This window comes from Gymnoscopelus braueri, assembly GCF_963280865.1.
Source record: "Gymnoscopelus braueri genome assembly, chromosome: 2".
In the NCBI taxonomy this organism is placed as follows: domain Eukaryota; kingdom Metazoa; phylum Chordata; class Actinopteri; order Myctophiformes; family Myctophidae; genus Gymnoscopelus; species Gymnoscopelus braueri.
The window spans coordinates 25,580,371-25,599,943 of NC_137604.1; the positions used below are offsets into that span (position 1 = coordinate 25,580,371).

The window sequence follows — 19,573 nt, forward strand, 5'->3', positions numbered from 1 at the left end:
TAAGTGACACAGATGCGTTCCAGGTATTAATGGGTTAATTGGCACAACGAATTGGGAGGGGAAAAAAAAGGGGTGAAAAATAATTGGCTACTCTAAATTTAGAGAGAGAGAGCCAAACATCTCTGAAATAATAGTTAATCCAGTTATCAAGAGCAGTGTGGTAAAGTGGTCTAATTTTGTCAACCAAGGACATAACGACCTTTTCACGGATTTTGGCTTTAATTAGAGAAAGGGTTAGGGGGAAAGGAGTATTTTCTCGTCGCTGGGGGGGGGTAGGGAAATTGCTTTTACAGCTTCATCCAGCCGATGGCTGCTTAGACGGCTCCGATGAGGGCACAGGGGGGGGGGGGGAGCTGTTAGGGGTCACGTTTCTTGCTCAGGGTCGAAACCCGGCTACCTTCCGAGTCCCAGACAAGCCACTCAGCTAAGGCCGCCACAATAGGCTATATGCACAGCAGCCATATTGGAAGGAAATTGGGCCTTCACAGGTGTTACCAATGATACTAATGAAGGCTCTGTTCCATTTAGTGTAGCACAGTGGTTCTCAAACGTTTTAATTTCAAGGACTCCCATAACTCTGAGAGTGTACAAATGGAACCAAATGGACCCATTACGGGTCCATTTGGTTCCATTTGTACACTCTCAGAGTTACACACTCGTAAGGGACATTTGGAACCCCCTCAAGGAACCATGAGGGTCCCTGGACCACACTTTGAGACCAGAATGGAACAGAGCCTTAATTAGTATTATTGGTAACACCTGTTAAGGAAGTAAGAAGAGGCCCAATTTCTTTCCAATATGGCTGCTGTGCATAGAGCCTATCGCTATCAATCAAATTGGGAGAGTTTTCTTCAAATTGGGGCACTTTTCACTTTGGAGCAGAAATCTTCGTTTGCATTTGCTTTGTGCTCCTCACCTTATTTCCGGTCCCATGACAGAGTGTCTGCGGAGCATGGCCCGGGCTCTGGTGTTGTTCAGGTTGGAGGTGGGCTCTGCGTTGATGGCCAGAATAGAGTCCCCGACCGTCAGCCTGCCGTCCTGGCTGACGCAGCCGCCTTGGACCACGCTGCGCACCAGCATGGCCGAACCGTCCTTGATTGCACACACCGACACCCCTAACGACAACACACAGTAAAATCCCGAGTGTTAGAGTAATTCAACTCTGAGACTGTACAAATGTAGAGTCAGTTACAAATGGATAAAATAACACTGAGGATTTTTCTGTGTACACACACACACACACACACACACACACACACACACACACACACACACACACACACACACACACACACACACACACACACACACACACACACACACTCATGCATGCACATACACACACACAGAGGAAGGTTTACTGGGGATACTTTGAACACGTGCCAAATCAGTCTGACATGAGTCCAAGCACACTGGACTGATACATAATCAGCGTAATCAAGACAGACGCTGGGTAGATTAGCACACAAACACAGGCACACACACAGTACACATTGACATTTACACACCACCACTGTTAATGCTGACAATCACCCACACACACACACACACACACGCACCCACACACACACACACACACACGCACCCACACACCCACACAGACATCACACAGGACATAGGGCACAGTTGACTGGAGGATAACACTGTACAGTACCAGGCATGCAAACACTTGACATTGACATAATCAAGGCAGGCTGTAGGCGGTTTAACTTAACTAATGCACTCGGATAGAAGCAGGTGAATAGGGTCTTTAGACACACACACACACTCTCTCTCTCTCTCTCTCTCTCTCTCTCTCTCTCTCTCTCTCTCTCTCTCTCTCTCTCTCTCTCTCTCTCTCTCTCTCTCTCTCTCTCTCTCTCTCTCTCTCTCTCTCTCTCTCTCTCTCTCTCTCTCTCTCTCTCTCTCTCTCTCTCTCTCTCACTGTCTCTCTCTCAGCAAAGTAACCATGGCTAAAATACTGCAACTTGTTGCTCTACAAGAATATACATTTTCAAATGGGAGAAAAAACATGTCTTCACTTCTCTCAGTTGAAAATATGGTTATATAGTTATATAACTAATATATAACTAGTTATATATAGTTTTGTCGAGCAATAGCATGAATCGCAGAAGCATAAATCAAGCATAAAGGCTGATTTACAGTATACTTTTCACTAAACAAAACAGTATTCATTTTCAATGAAAAAAGAAAAGTACTTGTCTAATGTGTCATGCCAAAGTATGAATCAATTGAATTCGCTTTAATACACACACACACGTACTATGCACATCCACAACAACACTATGGTCATACATAATTTTATCTTGGTCAAATAAATGGCTTTGTTCTTATTTTTTATCAAATAAACATTTTATTGTTAGTTGGTTACATTCAAATAACAATACAATCATAGTGCATGATGGGATACGACGGTCCCCAATCTAACTTCTGGTTCAGAGAACACAAACACAACAAAGACGAAGACAAAGACAAATGTAGAGACATTCTGTATAACTTATAAGGAGAAGAATTGTGTTTTTAGCCTAGAATTATTTTTAAATAATTTCAGACATTACCTTGTCTTTAAAAAACAAAAAAGTCCTTACAGTCTAAAATCAACCACCACGTACATTATCACCTGTCAAGTCCACCGTAAGCAGTAATATTTATTAGTGGGCATTATTGTGGCACCAAATAGAGGGTAGGTTACTGTACTACACTGTAATACCCCAATATATAATGCTTTTCTCTGCTTCAACTCATGATGTCCGATACCGGACTAATTGGTAAATCCTCCACATTTGGATTTACACACATTCACACATCACACTCATATAAACAGTAATGCTATGACAACTGACAATCTACCAAAAAACAAGTACAGTGGCATAAACTATACCTTAATTCTCACAACTTCTTTGGTAGGAAAACTCTTTAGGCAATATTAACTCACTGCCTTTGTAAGTTAGTGCCTTTGCAGAAATGTAATCATATTATTTCCTCTTGTATCACGTAGAGCCCTTGGATTAAAGTGCAGAAACTCATTCATCAAACATTTTCAAAGCCAAAAACAGGCTTTGGTCTTGGTCTCGGAGCAATTAACAAAATGCACTGTTAGGTCAGGAGTGAATAAACAAACAAATCACATATCATCGGATTCTTATATTTAGTGCCATATTCAAAGTACTACAAATGAATACATTTTTCCCATGATTTCTTTTTCTTTATGGTCCCTCTTAATCCTCACATTCTGACTCTGATATCGCTCTCCCTCCTCTCTCTCTCTCTCTCTCTCTCTCTCTCTCTCTAGATCTATGCTGCTACTATTAGTACCCATCCCACATCTATGCATTTTATCGGTCTCTCTCCATTGGATTGATGCCATTAAGACAATTTTGTTGTGTTCAATGACAAAATAAAATCATCCATCCATCCATCCATCCATCCATCCCCCCCCTCCTCTTGATCTCCCTCTCAGGTATTAAAAGTACATCACTCGTTCAAAACTCCTCTTCGGGGAGGTCGTCGCCAGCGCCTAACATCGCCATGCCAGCGACGTACGCACACCAAGACAACATCACCACCAGCAGGAGAAAGACGGAGAACATACCAAGGCTACGGTTGCCCCGGACAACGGTGATTGTCCTCTCGAAGCTGGTGCGGGGGAGAGGGGGCGGCGCTTGCTGCTTATCGCTGCCCTCCATGGTGCTGCGGCGCTGACACAGCGGTTTGTCCTGCACACAGAGAGAAATGAGGGAGCTCGTGAACGAAAGACCTGACAAGGAGGAGTGATGAACGGACGAATGACTCAAGGAGTGACGAGGTCAACAAATAGCAGGGACGGAAGCGTGACGTAGTGTGTCCAACCAAAACTATTACTTTTCAGGAAATGAAAAATAAAAATAAAACCTGTGTTCAATATCGTTATTATTTAGTCACTAGCTCTTCTTAATAATTGTTATTGGTTCAATATTTATGAAACCCACAGACACACTTTCACTTTCAAAATGTTTTTAAATACTGAAAAAAAAGCATATACAAGCTATATAAAAGGATGGCCTCGCAACGCTTTTTTAGCTACTTTTGCATCTCTTGTACGACAAAGTAAGGTTATAATTTATGAAAAAACAAAAAGTTGAAATACAGAGACACAATGTTTCTGCCCGACAGCAACGATAAGAATATCAGTAACACATAACAGGGGTCGGCCATAGCTTAGTTGGTAGAGAGGCCGTGTGTGTGGGGGGGCGGGTATGTTGGGGGGCTCACAGAAGTAAAATAAAAAATAAAAGGTGTAGTTCTGATAATGAAATCAATAAAGGATGCACTGTCAAAATGACCTTGGTGAAGTACAGTATGATCTCTGTATCATGATAGCTGATTGCAAGAAAAAATTGTGAAGGGCTTCGAAGTAAGTCTAAAGGTCAAGTACGTCAAGAGACTTATCGAGTGTGAAATTCTATGGCTACCCTGTTGTGCCCTGTCGTGCTACTCATCCAGGGTGCAGCTAGGGCAGCTACAAACAACATTCAGGGTCAAACTAATCGAGTATACACCAGGAGGGTTCAGATCAACTTTTAGTTAAAAAACCCTATTTACTTTGTTGACCGGGGTCCCCCAGGGCTCTATACTTGGTCTGCACCTTTTCCCCCTCTACAAACAATCTCTTCTCCAAAATATAGCCAATCTACCAGCTCACAACATGCAACGCAACGCGCAACGCTTTGTGAGCTCGTAGATGGGCTTGTGGTTCATGTATCAGACAGTAGTACAACATTGGCGCGCACCATCCATAGACATAGACTGTAGTGTATTTTGGTTCCATGAGGCATTGCAGGAAGATACTGTAGAGGGAATTGAACCCTCTTTGAACCAACAGTACACAAACTACAAGCAGCACAGAGGTTCTGAGGCGGCCTTCGAAACGGGCCTGTCTCCGTTGAGCAAAGTGAGAAAAGATACTGTACTGTGCAAGTAGCTGTGTACACATGCTTGTGCCCGCCTTTGTGTGCACGTGTCGGTGAATTCACGTCTGTGCTTGCCCACGTGTGTGTGTGTGTGTGCGTGCGTACGTGGGTGCGTGCGTGTGCGTGAGTGGTATCATGTAGAACATACTGTATCTCCAGGCTAGACTCTGTACAAAGCAGTTAAAGCAAACTGTGCTTTTAATCAGCAGGTAATTGTTAACAATTAAGCGAAAGGCAGAACAAAAGGCCGCCTCGGTAGCAATGACTTGAGTCACAATGGAGGAACACGTCAATGACACAGAGCACTTTCCCTGTAAGTCTGTACCTGACCCACTGATACTGAAACAGTATGCCCTGAGCACTCCACACAATGTGAGAGGATAGAAAGCCAATCCTCTGGGTAATCTCCTTAGCGCAGCTAAAAATCACCACCATAGAACAGCATGGCAACGAGCATTGTGACACTGTCCTCATATGGACAGTGAGATTAAGAATATTGGATCATTTAAAACCGCTGCCACTGTAAGCCTGCAGTAATGAATCAGCTCTCTGACTTGCATACACAAAGTCAATGCTCATTTCCATGATAATAATATTGCCCGACACTCAATGGTATAACGGTATAACGTGCAGAAGCCAGTGCTTCATGAAACAATGTTTATTTGAATGAGGATAGCCATTGTTTTCTTTCTTTCTTTCTTTCAAGTTCTGTGTTCTTCCTACACCACAGTTTACATATTAAACTAGTAAAGAAAGTATTGCTTTAAATTCTACAAAACACAGGTGAACTACTAAAGCAATACTGTAGCCTTGGCTTGCATTCAACATCTTGCCAAGACATCAGGACATCTCAGACTGTGTGACAGTCTGAGATGTCCTTTAAAATACCTTTAACCTGGTAACCCTATTTTGGGCATGTCATTATAGGCCACACATTTGAAAAAGTTTCAGAAACATAAAAAATAGCAGTGCCACTCAAAACACCATTGTATGACAAAGTATAAAATAGGGCTTAAGAGGTTAACATCCTCACTCATGTTTTTTTTACCACTGGGTCCCAATAACCAAACAAGTACAGTAGTAAGTACAAAACCATCTAACAATGTAACAATACATAACGACCTGCTACATACCGTTATAGAGTCGCTGTCCTGAGTGATGATGTTATCGTCAGAGTTGGAGGCGGTGGTATTCGCGCTAGCCTCGCCTGCCTCAGCTAGCAGGCTAACTTGAACGCGTCCGTCATTGCCATCGCAGGAAGCCCGCGTGTTCCTCTCAGAGATGGGTATCACGTCTCCACACGGCTCCAGCTGCGCATAGAGGCAACCCACAGTTTCAAAGTTAGAGCTTCAACACAAAAAAAAGTTATGTCTGTGTGGTTCTAAAAAAAAATTGGCTTCTTCCAAAGGTGGAATGTGAATTAGACACCCTCTAGTCCTCTCCTGTTCTCTCTCCTCTTCGTAGTGTGGTCTAGCATTGTGTTCATCTCTCAGCAGCATTAAAAATTCAGACGCCCTGTAACTGGATGCTGTGCTCCTCGTTACTAAGCCACAGTCCACAACACAAGGAAGGAGAAAACAACCTATTCAAGAGACAAACAGCAAGAAAGCAATTATGTGGCATTTCTGTGGACTAAAATGACTTTTTGTGAGTCACATAAGGCATAAAATATCAGTTTGAGGCTGATCACATTCTTTCCAGAGTGGTAGTTGTCATGTGCACAGTAAAATCCTCAGTGTTATCTCTGAGAATGTAAAAAAGGACCACTTTAACCCTATACGTCGGTGGTTTTCAACCTTTTTCGTGTCAAGGACCCCCAAATTGACACATATTAGCCCACGGACCCCCATTTAAAAAGATATGCCAGGGACTCAACCATTTTAGATTTCTTGGGGGTCCCAATCTACACTGTGTCATCATCATTAGTGTTCATTTAACTCTGAGAGTGTACAAATGGAACGTTTGGTTCCATTTGTACACTCTCAGAGTTACAGACACATAAGGGTCAATTTGGTTCCTAACTATTAATTTGGCTGGGGACCCCCTGGAACCCCCTCAAGGACCACTGGTGGTCCCCGGACCACTGGTTGAGAACCACTGCTATACGTCATTGACCAGAGTCCCCTAGGCCTAGGGGTCCTATACTAGGCCCCCAGGGGTCCTATACTAGGCCCCCTCCTTTTTCCGTCCCTGCCCAATCTCTTTGCTGAAAATAGCCAATCTACAAGCTCACAGCATGTTGCTTTGCCATGCGTTTGTGAGCTTGTAGATCGATCATGCGTTCGTGTGTGGTTAACATATTATGTAAACGACGGCAGCCACATACCGGTAGAGGTTTGGCAACACCGATGCGGACAGGGCCGTAGCAGGTGGATTTTAAGACGTGCACAGCGTAGTCCAAGCTGGACCCTTCCAGGTTGGTGTCATTAACGAACACCAGCCGGTCACCAGGCAGCAGACGGCCGTCCAGGGCCGCTACGCCCCCAGGAACTAACGACCGGATCACAAGAACCGTCTTGCTGGCATCCTCTGGATCCTAAAGTTTGATAAGAATGAACACCGATTGTGAACAATAGAGAAATGAAGAGAAAGACAAATATTTATAGAACTAATTTGCATATAATTTACAATTAGTAGACAATGTATTGGGTTAACTTAAAGGGATAGTTCACCCCCAGAATGACATTTTTTCTATCAATTAGTCACCCCATGGAGACTTGAATTCATGGATATGTTTTTGTTTTTGTCGCATTCCTAAGCCAATAATTTGATGACCGGCAGCGGTTCCAGTAGGAGACACAAAGAGTCTCCTTTGTGTCTCCTACCGGAACCGCTAACTACCGGTCCGCTGGTCATCAAATTATTGGTTTAGGAATGCGACAAAAACAAAAAGATCCATGAAATTCAAGTCTCCATGAGGTGACCAATCGATAGAAAAAAGTATTTTTTGGGGTGAACTATCCCTTTAAGTTCTAAGCATTGTGAGCTATTTTTGGTATTGACTTCTTTTTTTTTAAAGAAGAAAAGAAAATATTAAAATAATGTCGATTTTATTGTTATTTATATATTTTTGAAACATTTCGCTTATAATAACATGCCCAAAATAAGGGCCACCAGGTTGAAAGAGGTCAGTCCCTTGGCATGGGTCCTACATGCGTAATAAAATATACATCCTCTAGTCGTTACCTGAGAGAACGTCCCAGAGGCTGTGCCACACATATTTCCATCATGCACACTCTAAAGTTAACCCTACCAGTGCATTCCTAATGCTCCAGCCCTATTGTGTCCAATGCTATGTTTAGTCCAGACCCCGGGGGGGCAACGTCTCTGACCTGGTAGTCTAGGATACTGAAGCCCAGTCCGGACTCTACTTTCTCCAGCTCCACCGCCTGGGTGTCTCTCTCCCACATGGCCAGAGGGGGCGACGTGGAGGCCAGTGCCACGCCGCGCTTGGTGATGTCCTCCGCCGTAGGGCAGGGAATAACACAGCCCCGGTGCAACTGGGACAAAGCCAGGCATGGGGAGAGAAGGACACAGGAAAGGAGATTAGTTCATAATAGAAGAGCACTTGAAATGTCTGATATTTTAACCACGGATACCCTGTAGAGCAGTGATTCTCAAACTTTTTCATTTCAAGGACCCCCTAGTTTACTATGCAATAAGGCCACGGACACGCATAACTCTTAAAGTGTACAAATGGAACCATGGTTCCATTTGTACACTCTCAGAGTTACAGACATGTAAGAGTGCATTTAGAACACTCTCATTTTGGGATGTAATAATAATCAGATTAAGGGGGAAAAGAGTTTACTCAGAAATTCTCCTTTAAGATTTACCAACCATTTAGCTGGGGACAACCTGGAACCCCCTCAAGGACCCCTGGGGGGTCCCCGGACCCCACTTTGAGAACCACTGATTAGTAAACTGGACCCTGGGTTGGCTCTGTACTTGGACCGCTTTTTTCCATCTATCAAAAAAAAAAGCCAGTCTACAAGCTCACAACACGCGACAACACGACGCGCTGTGAGCTTGTACATCTGCTATTTTTGTGTGCAAAATGTGTGCAAATCTTTGAATATATACATTTTTAACTCAAATCTTTGAATCTGGGGGGGTCCCTGGAACAAAATATTTTGAGTTGGGGGGGAGTCCGCAGCCAAATACATGGCATTTTGGGGGTCCTTGACATGAAAAAAGTTTGAAAACCACTGATAAAGCAACATAGTTTTTTTTTCAAAGAACTGTTAGTATTTAGAAAACATTTGTAAAATCCCCAGAAGCAAAGATTTGAGTTAAAAATGTTCACTTTACAAATATATATATTCAAAAGATTTGCACACATTTTCACGATTTTTCAAAACTAGCAGATCTACAAGCTCATAGCGCGGCACTCGGTGCCGTGCTATGAGCTTGTAGATCTGCTATTTTTTAATAGCCCAAAGAAATCTAAAAATGACACGTTCCCGGTCTTAATGGGTTAAATGATGCTGTCCATTATGTAATGACAGAAAGGTATTGTGTAACTGCTTCCTTTCTCGTTTTTTTTCCGTCTATCCATGTATTCACCTTCTCGTTGAATTCAGCCAGCAGCTCTTTCAGAGTGAGTCGGACGTCTTCGTCATCTTCCTCGTCGCTGTGAGGAAGAGCGGGTGGTATGATGCGTGAGAAAACCATGCAGAAATACACCTGCACCTCCTTTAGAATGTCCACCACCTCCTTGTGTGTCTCCCCAACGAGAGGGATCCCATTCACCTGGCAATGAAGAACGGGTACAATGGATGAGTATAAAAGGCATGCTCATGTTGATAAAAAAAAACGTATTACATGCATTAGCCTGGCTCCAGCCCCTGAGTCGCTATAGCCTCGCATTCAGATCCGGTGACGCTGTCGAAGCCGGGGTTTTCTCGGTTGAAAATCTAACCGACGGCCCGGCCCAATCAGGATCGGGATATTCCAGTATGAACCAATCGCCAAAGAGTCCCACTTTGGCCACGCCCCCCATCTCATAAAGCGTCTGCACTGAGAGGGCTTTCAGACTGAATAATGGAGTGAAACGAAATGAAAATTCAGTCTGAGTGTCAGGCTATACATGCATAGCACTGCATCCCAGCTTACACCGGAAAGAATGGGCTCAGTTGAGGGAAAATCTCCGCCAGGAGGCATGCCCCTACCTCCCTCTGTCATCGTGTGTGTGTGTGTGTGTGTGTGTGTGTGTGTGTGTGTGTGTGTGTGTGTGTGTGTGTGTGTGTGTGTGTGTGTGTGTGTGTGTGTGTGTGTGTGTGTGTGTGTGTGTGTGTGTGTGTGTGTGTGTGTGTGTGTGTGTGTGTGGTGTGATGCATATGAAAAGAAACAGGCCACTGGAGGAAAGGCTATGATAAAGGATGCTTACTGTTAAAGGGACAGTTTACCCCCAACATGACTTTTTTTCTTCTTTTTTCTATCGATGAGTCACCCCATGGATGTCTCCTACCGGAACCGCTGCCTACCGGTCCGCTGGTCATCAAATTATTGGTTTAGGAATGCAGAATATCCATGAATTCAAGTCTCCATGGGGGTACTAATCGTTTTTTTTTTTATCCCTTTAATGCCTTGTGTCAATTATGTTTTTACAGGGCCCGACTGGGAGCACAAATCAGAATGGAATGTAAATGAAAGCGGCCCCATGTATTTCCACATTGACGGCGTGCTCTATCTACCAAAGCACGGCAACCAGCTAATGGAAGTAATGCAAACGTCAATTTTGAGAAATTACAAAGTAAAACCCGAGGCCATGGTTTTCAGCAGGAAACTGGGTATGAGTCCTCAAGTATCCCGGGGTCTCGAGTGAGGGGAGGATAAAGCGTGAGATTAGCTGGAGAATCGGAGCAGCAGGAGCGGTATTGTATACCATTGCAATGGTATTGCAGCGGTACTGCACCATTGTGATGAAAAGAGCTCTCGATCTACTGTTCCCACTCTCACGAGATAGAAAATGTGGGTCATGACCAAAAGAACGAGATCGGGGATACAAGTGGCTGAAATGGGTTTTCTCAGGAGGGCGGCTGGCATCTCCCTTAGGGATGAGGTGAGAAGCGCAGTCATCTGTGAGAGACTTGGAACAGAGCCACTGCTTCTTTACATAGAAAGGAGACAGTTGAGGTTGGTTTGGGCATCCAGTAAGAATGCCTCCCCAAGGAGGCTTTCTAGGCACGCCCAGCTGTGAAGAGGACACGGGGCAGAGCGAGAACCGAGGGGGGGGGGGGATTATATCTCCATGCTGAGGATCCCCCAGTCAGAGCTGGCTGATGAGGCCAGGGAAATGGAAGTCTGGGATTCTCAATTGTACGACATACAGCTCACCTTTTCACATTTGTTGCACCCCCTACAGGGCAGAAGTGGAAGTGCTGTTGGAGGTGCGCTCTATAGACACCCCTCAATATGCGATTCAAATTTGGGGTTGATTGAACATTGCGTTCATGATTTATGGTGTTATTCATACAAATAGTCTGCTCCCACCAATTATTTTAGAAGTCAGTAACAATCAAATGTTAGGGAATATTAAAAAGCTGGTTGACAGACACACCGGGGTAGAAACATAATCTCCAGCCTTTGGCCTGGTGGAGATAATAATGACATTTCTTTACTGAATGGCTAAATGATCGATTGATTGGCTGATCACTCTCTCAACGTGATCACGGGGCATGGGGTTCTCATCTTAAACAAGCTCAGTGCTTAATGAGTCTTCCAGTTTAGTAGACCTTGTATTGTGAATTTGTACTTCCATGTACTGTTATTCTCATGTCTTACTAAATAAAAGTACATCAATCAATCAATCACCTCCAGTATCTCGTCTCCAGCGAAGATCTTGCCGCTCTGTCCCACGGTACCCTCAGGCAAAACGGAGAACAGGTAGTGGTGTCCAGCCCTCGCTTCCAGACTGATGCCCAGGCCACTTGTCTCACTGACACGCTCCAACTGGCACACCTAGAGAGAGGGTAGTGGTGGGGAGTGAAGGGAAGAGACATTTAATGAGTTGACATAAGGATATATGATGCAAGTGAGTAGGTCAATGAGAGAAAGTGAGAGACAGGAGCTTAGGAGTATTTAACATCTGGTAAATGCAATTAATATACAAGTTATTATTCTTAATTACATCATGAATTAATAGTAGGAATTACTTAGATAACTAATGCATTTTGTTTATTGATTGATTGATTGATTTATACATATTATAAATAATGTTCTACTGTATTGACATTACACTGCTGTTGCTTAACCCATTAAGACCCGAAGCCGATTCTACATGTCTCCTAAATCCCAACAGTATTCTGAAAAACGTATGTTTCTATGTCAGTGGTGCTCAATCTTTTTCATGTCAAGGACACCCAAAATTATATGTATTTGGCTGCCGACCCCCATCTTAAAATGTTTTGTTCCAGGGACCCCCAGAAGCGAAGATTTTTAAAAACATATATATTCAAAGATTTGCACACATTTTCACGATTTTTCAAAAATAGCAGATCCACAAGCTCGTAGCGTGGCACTCGGTGCCGCGCTATGAGCTTGTAGATCTGCTATTTTTGAATAGCCTAAGTGTAAAATAATGCTTTTTAGCTCAAATCAAAAAGTGACACAGATGCGTCCCCGGTCTTAATGGGTTAATATTAAAAATTACGGCCAAAAACAGGGAGGGAGACATACAACAACTTCGTATAGAGGCCCGACAGCATCTTGCCACCTCTTCCTCACGTCCTCCTCCTCAGCCGGTGTCAACTTTGCTCCTGTGAAAATGTACACACAGTCAGCCTCGTATTACAGTACCAGTTACCCTTCAAGGATCAAACAGGTTTTATTCATTACTTGACTCACACAAACTAAAAACATGTAGGCATGAAAGGCATAGGTTTTCTTTAATGCCTGCAGGCAATTTGCAGGTATGTTGAACGGTGATCCTAACCTATGATTATGTTTATGTTTATGAAAGGATCCCCATTAGAGACACATGAATAAGCTTCTAGTCTTCCTGGGGTCCTGAACAAAGAAAATACAACACAGATGTACAACTAAAAATAGAAATTAAAGTAAAAAAAAGAAACCAATAAAACGAAAATAAAAATGAATACAAAAAGACAAATTAACATTATAAAATCAAATACAACAGTCCAGTCAAATTAAACAAATACACAAATAACAGTTAAATACTTGACAAGTTACTTGTAGCTGACGACCAGATTACAGGGCAGTATTCTAAATGAGACAGAACCAAAGAATGAATAACTGATTTCATTATGGAGGGAGTGATGAAAGCAGAACACTTCCTAGTCATACCGATTCCTATTCCCATTTTGATGACAATATTGTTTTTATGTTTATACCAAGATAAAGACCTATCAATAGTTACTCCCAGAAGTTTTATTGTGTTCACTTGTTCAATTTGTGTGGTCCCAATTGACAGTTTTAACTTAAGCAATATTACACGAGAGGGTGTGCTTTACCGTCATTATTGGCACGCCAGTGATGCGGTCAGGAACGAGGCGGAGCCGAGTTCCGCAAGCATCACTGAAGTGCCAATAATGACGGTTAAGCAGTGCGGAGTGATTTATTAATGTGATTAGGCCCGTGCTATCATGCTGGTTTGAAGCACGGCTAGATAGCTATTTCAACCAATCAGATTGCTTGGTCGGAACTACCTGTTGTATAATGAGGATTCTTTCCCAACATGTGTCTAGATCCAAGCACAATGGCCTTTGTCTTAGAACAAGACCAGGAGACCTGGTTCTGCCAGACCCAGAATAAATTCCTAGTACGTAACACACCTACAAACCACTTTATAAGTTGAAATCTGAAGATCAGAGGCTACGTCACGCTAAGCTTGGCCAATCGAAAAGAGGGACCGGGAGGAAAAACATTGAACAGGGAGGAAAAACATTGAACCGGGAGGAAAAACGTTGAGAGGGACAGACAAAGCCTCATGTAGGCCTGACCCCCTGGTTCTGGCAAATAATAGAGCGGTAACGAAAATCCCCGCCCATTCACTTGTATGGAGTTGCTCACCCAGCGCATACTGCCCTTTCACCCAAGCTTGTTCCGGGTTGGGAAATGTGACGGGCGGGGCCTATTAGTGGCCCCTGCTAGTCGTCTCGCATGTGCAGTTGTGTCACCTCCGTGCGCCAGTGGCGTACGTACCCACTGTCGAGGCAGGACAGGCGGTCGCCTGCCCAACTAAGATCTAGCCTCCCCTAGAAAAGCCAAATGACCCGAAAAGGTGTCATTGCGTGCTTAATGTCCTCAAAGTCACGCATCCAACAAGCTTTGAACTGAGCAGATTGGACCTTCCGTTCCAGAGATAATGGCCAAAACATCTTGAAAACAGCCACTTTCGCCGGTTTTCGATCACCGATTTTGATGAAATCGGCATAATAGAGGGGGGGGGGGTACGAAACAAAAATCTCGCCTGCCCTAAATATAATTCCTGGGGACGCCACTGCCGTGCGCGAGCTCCTGAGTCGAGCCCATTGGTCAAAAACGTTACCACTCGTTCTTGTGTCTGGTCCCAGCCTTAATAAGTGGCCACCATGTCCTGTCCACTTCACTGCTCCCTCTCGGTTCTGGGGGCTTGCTGCTGAAGCCAGGGATGTAGTGGAGCTGGGGCGGGGTGGTGGAGCGGCACCCCCACCAGCTGTTTGAGCTGCACACGCGTGTTTCCACACGCACAGGCATGCACGCGTGTACCCGCGAGAGACTTACTTCAAACATTAGGACTTACCTGACGTGACCTGCCATCCCTCAACTCGCCTCACGATCAAAAACAAACATTCACATTGTCTGACAAAAGCAGCTCAATGGCAACAGCGCGAATTAACATAGGAATGACCCTGGTTGGATGTCAATGGTCCAGTGTGTGACCTGTTAAGTACTGTAGTACTTCATTATTATGCTCTTAAATTGGCAAGACAATTCCAGTGTTAGCCCTCTAGATTCCTTATAAGAGGGACAATATAATGTGCATCTTTATTTCTTAAAGTAGGGATGTAACAATACCAGATAATATCAGAATAACAAGTCCACAATACAATATTTATCTTATAAGAAAATAAGTACTATTTTTAGGTATTTTTTTACTTTACTGTAGTATTTCCAATTTTCTGTACTTTTACTTATACTCCACTACATCCCAGAGGCAAATATTATACTTTTACTCCACTACAATTATTTGAAAACTTTAGTTACTTGTTACTTTGTGAAACATACATTAACCACTTAAGACCTATATATACTTTGGCTATTTGAAAACAGACGATCTACAAGCTCGCAACGTGTCGCAAAGCGATGCGTTGTGAGCTTGTAGATCTGCTATTTTCAAAGGATTTTATACATTTGGAAACTTGTGAAATGCGACATTTTGCATAATGAGTACTTTTACTTTTAGTACTTACCTATATTTTGATGCCAATACATTGGTACTATTACTCAAGTACATTTTGAATACTGGTACTTTTACTTGTAACAGAGTATTTCTACATTGTGGTATTACTTCTTTTCATTTCCCATTCGCGTATTATAACATGAGCTGTGAGCCTGAGAATGTAATGTAGCTCGTGGAGTCCACACATCTGTGGTTAATGAGATGCACTCCCCTTGTTTGAGGCTTGTGTCACACTTATCTTTTGTCTGTTGTTACAGAGCTGGTAGCACTGTTTGACTACAGTATGGCCGTGACGGAATTTTATACTTTGCAAAGCTAGGAGGGCCATCGTTATCAGCCAGGCTAAGTTAGCCGCTAATCTAATAGGCTTTGGTACGTTGCTCAGCTTTCACACCCAACAGCGGGTTAGTCGTTTAGATAAATAACCAGCGATCAGCGAGAGATCACTACCAATCGTAACTATAATTAGCAGTGATATAGTCTGCATTTATGTCACAACAATTCCTATAGGACCAGCATTAGCAGCAAGAGTGACTGCTGCCGGCAGCAAACTCAAACATGAAACTAGAGAAAGTGCTCCTCGGAGCACAGTTCTCCGCCAGGTCAGGTAGGTTATTGTGGCCTCCTGGTGGCACTATAATAGGCCAATGTGAAAAGGGTGGCATTTTTTCTTAGGCCGTTCAATCGGACACTGTATTCATGATTTGAGGCATGTTGTTCCAAAAATGTGTTTTGCTAAATTAGACCTGCTGGTGGCTCTATAACAGGCCAATGTGAAAAAGGTGGCATTTTTATCTCGCCCTAGTGGGAATGTGTGCGCAAAATTTCCCAAATTGCAAGCTGCGTTCATGTTTTGAGACATTTTGTTCAAAATGGACCTATCCTGGAAACTTTGGAAGCCGATGTTAGCCAATCAGGATGGAATATGGAAAATCAGACAGATCCGTGTTGATCACATGACTATAGAGATACTGTGTATCGATTTGCGTGAGGTTTGGACAAAATCTGTAGGGGTGATATCCAAAAATGTATTTTGTACAAATCGGCCTCCTGGTGGCGCTATAACAGGCCAATCTGAAAAATATGGGGCAGAAGTTTGGCTTTGGTATCCAGGGAGTGTCTGTGCACAGTTTCACAGTTTGCCGGAGATTAACTGTACACGGAAGGACGGACAGGGTGCTAAACATACTCTCGCCATGCCTTTCGGCCTGGCGGAGACCATTAAATTCTACATAATGACATCATCACGCAATGACATCACAAAATCGTCATCACACAAATGTTAATTTTCCTTTAAAATGAATTGTCCATTAAACTAAATATCATTTTGCTACTAGTACCAGCACATTGACCTGCCTTCAAAGAGTTTCCTCTGTAAATTAGTTGCACTGATCCACAGTGGTGCCGTTGTGTGAAATGTTTCGCTGGACGATACATCTGAAAGGAGGACATGAGAAGTCCCACCATGCTGCTGTGGTAGTAGGACACAAGCTGTACTCATTTGGATACAGTAACCTGAACACCAGTGATCAGATTGATGTCCACATCTTCAACACAGTGTCTTTGTGCTGGAGGAAGTTGCCCCCAGTGACAAATGGAAGAGGAGAACGTCCTGTTGCGGTTCCTAACATGTGCTGCAACCACACAGCTGTTCTGATAGAAGATCTGTTGTATATCTGGGGAGGTTTTCCTTACTGCAGCATTATTTATACATTTGATGTCGACACCAACATGTGGTTCAATCCCAATGTTTCTGGAACTGTTCCAGGGGCGAGGAAGGGCCACTCAGCCTGTGCCTTGGGGAAGGTCATGTATATCTATGGAGGATACACCCAGCTGACTGGACGCACTAATGACATCTACAAGTTGGACACCACCACAATGGTCTGGTCTTTAATTAACACCAGAGGAACTCCACCACCTGTTTCAGTATTTCACTCTGCCACCGTTTTCGGGACTAAGATGTTTGTATTTGGGGGCCGGGGGGACAAGGGGAAGGTCTACAACAACATCACAGTGTTTGACACAGAGACCAACTGCTGGCTGAGCACACCCTCTGCACAGCTTCTTTCAAAAGCACGCTGTTGTCATTCAGCCTTTGCCTACAAGGGAAAATTGTACATATTTGGTGGCTGTGGCACGAACCAGGACTTCAATGCTATGTGGAGATTCAATCCAGAAACCTTCTCCTGGACGAAGGTCGAGCCCAAGGGGAAAGGCCCCTGTTCAGGGGTGTATAAGATGTGCTGTTGCATGGTGGGAGATCGTATCATGATCTTTGGAGGATGGGACACACGTGATGAGCTGTACGTCTTAGACTTTAGTCCTAGTATGAAGACATTATGCAAGCTAGCAGTTATTCAGTACAATCTGGAGCAGTCTGAACTCCCACACAACATCAGGTGGGAACTCGCGGCCATGTCATGCTCGCGCTATGAGCTTGTATATCCTGCTATTTCTGAATAGCCAAAGTATACAACAATGCTTTTAGCTCAAATCTAAACTGACACAGATGCTTTCCCGGTTTTAATGGGTCAAGCTGATTGGACCAATTCATGTAAACCAATCATCACATCACATTCTGGACCATAAAAACAAACATGTTGCCATGTTATATAACCATCAATAAACCTATTATATCAATATGTTCAATGTCCTGACCGGACTGTTATTAGTATGTAATGTGTAACAAAAGTTACTGAGATAAATAAACTAATGTGTAAACATAATGGATACATAGAGTTCAGTCTGACCAGTCAGTCAACACAACATCCTGAGTGTTTGTTAAATGAACACTGCAAGCTTCCCATTCAGCCCTGGATGTGAGAATCAGCATAAAGTATGATGACAATTTGACTCTTTACCCCATACACAGGAAACAGGAAATACCCTAACTAACCCTATAATAACCCAGTATGATTATAAGCAGTATACGTATTATATTCAAAGTTTGTCAGACCACAGATTCATATGTTATAAACCAACCAGACAAATGTGAATGATTGGGGAAGGCAGCAACAGGAAAGATGAGCTCTTCAGATCAATACATAGATCTTTGCACTTACAGTAGAATGAAAGCATTAAGTTGGGTGGGTCCCCACTCCCAGATTATTTGCTTAACGTGCAAACAAAGCTTTCTCACTCAACAGCAAAAAAACTAAAACAAAACAAACTAGAAAAAGTGCTCCTCGGAGCACAGGTCTCCGCCAGGTCAGGTAGGTTAGTGTGGGCCAGCAATGTTCGGAATTCGCCAATCAGGCTGGATCTTTATCCCGTGATCTTGTAACCCTTTTTTTTCACCGGGTGACAATTTTCTAAGTGATCCTGGACGCTACACTCCCCCCACAGCCTAGGGAGCCCAGAGCCGAGCTCATGCCTCCTTCAATGCATGAGAGCCAACTGACCTTCTTCACCTGACAGGGGGGAGTTTCCCGGGTAGGACGTAGCGCGTGGAAGGAACACGTTATTCCAACCAGTTCCCTTCCCCTCCATCAAGCGGATCCTTTACTAAAGAGATCATTTGTACTAATTTGCGTGATGTTTGGACAACATTTGTAGGAGTAATATTAAACAAGACCAGGAGACCTGGTTCTGCCAGACCCAAAATGAAGTCCTAGTATGTAACACACCTAGAAACCACTTTATAACTGAAGTTCATGATGTCATGAATAGTTCGTGACGAAAGGGGACGTCTCAAACTTTTTTTTGGCTGGGGCCGGAGGACAAATGGCCCCTGCCCATGTATGGACGAAACAGGTACAAAGCCTCATGTAAGCCCGACCCCTTGGGTCTGGCAAAAAAACTAGAACCAGGAGACCTGGTACAGCCAGACCCCTAGTGGTTGAAATCTGAATGGCCGGGCTTCGCATGACGTGTGTCCCTTCTATGTCCCTTCTATGACGAAAGAGGGACAGACTTTTTTGGCTGGGGCCGGGGGACAAAGTGACATACCATGTATGGAGAAAACAGATACAAAGCCTCATGTAAGCCTTGGGTCTGGCAAATATTTAACACCAACTTGTTGCACTCAATCCATTCATAAATGTCTGTTAAGGCACTGCTTAAAGGGTCAGTTACAGCTTGCTCAGATGTAGCGGCACTGTATAATGTTGTGTCATCAGCATACATAATTGTGTTACTTTTTTTTCCACACGCAAAATAGTCAGGTTCACTATGTATTTTTGTTCAATTTTTTTGGAGATTAGTAAAACTATACATT

At 43.5% G+C, this 19,573-nt stretch overlaps 1 protein-coding gene across 1 annotated transcript in view; it reads right to left on the bottom strand.

Annotated features, from left to right (window-relative positions):
- LOC308094822 (multiple PDZ domain protein-like) overlaps positions 1-19,573 on the bottom strand; it is a gene marked incomplete at both ends in the record, with an annotated part of 63,169 nt that overhangs the window by 27,722 nt on the left and 15,874 nt on the right. The window contains 8 exons of the mRNA XM_080441649.1: positions 917-1,115; positions 3,593-3,716; positions 6,083-6,259; positions 7,276-7,485; positions 8,282-8,449; positions 9,516-9,701; positions 11,766-11,912; positions 12,630-12,709. Coding sequence (XP_080297775.1) covers positions 917-1,115; positions 3,593-3,716; positions 6,083-6,259; positions 7,276-7,485; positions 8,282-8,449; positions 9,516-9,701; positions 11,766-11,912; positions 12,630-12,709 — 1,291 coding nt within the window. The remainder of the gene's footprint in view (positions 1-916; positions 1,116-3,592; positions 3,717-6,082; positions 6,260-7,275; positions 7,486-8,281; positions 8,450-9,515; positions 9,702-11,765; positions 11,913-12,629; positions 12,710-19,573) is intronic.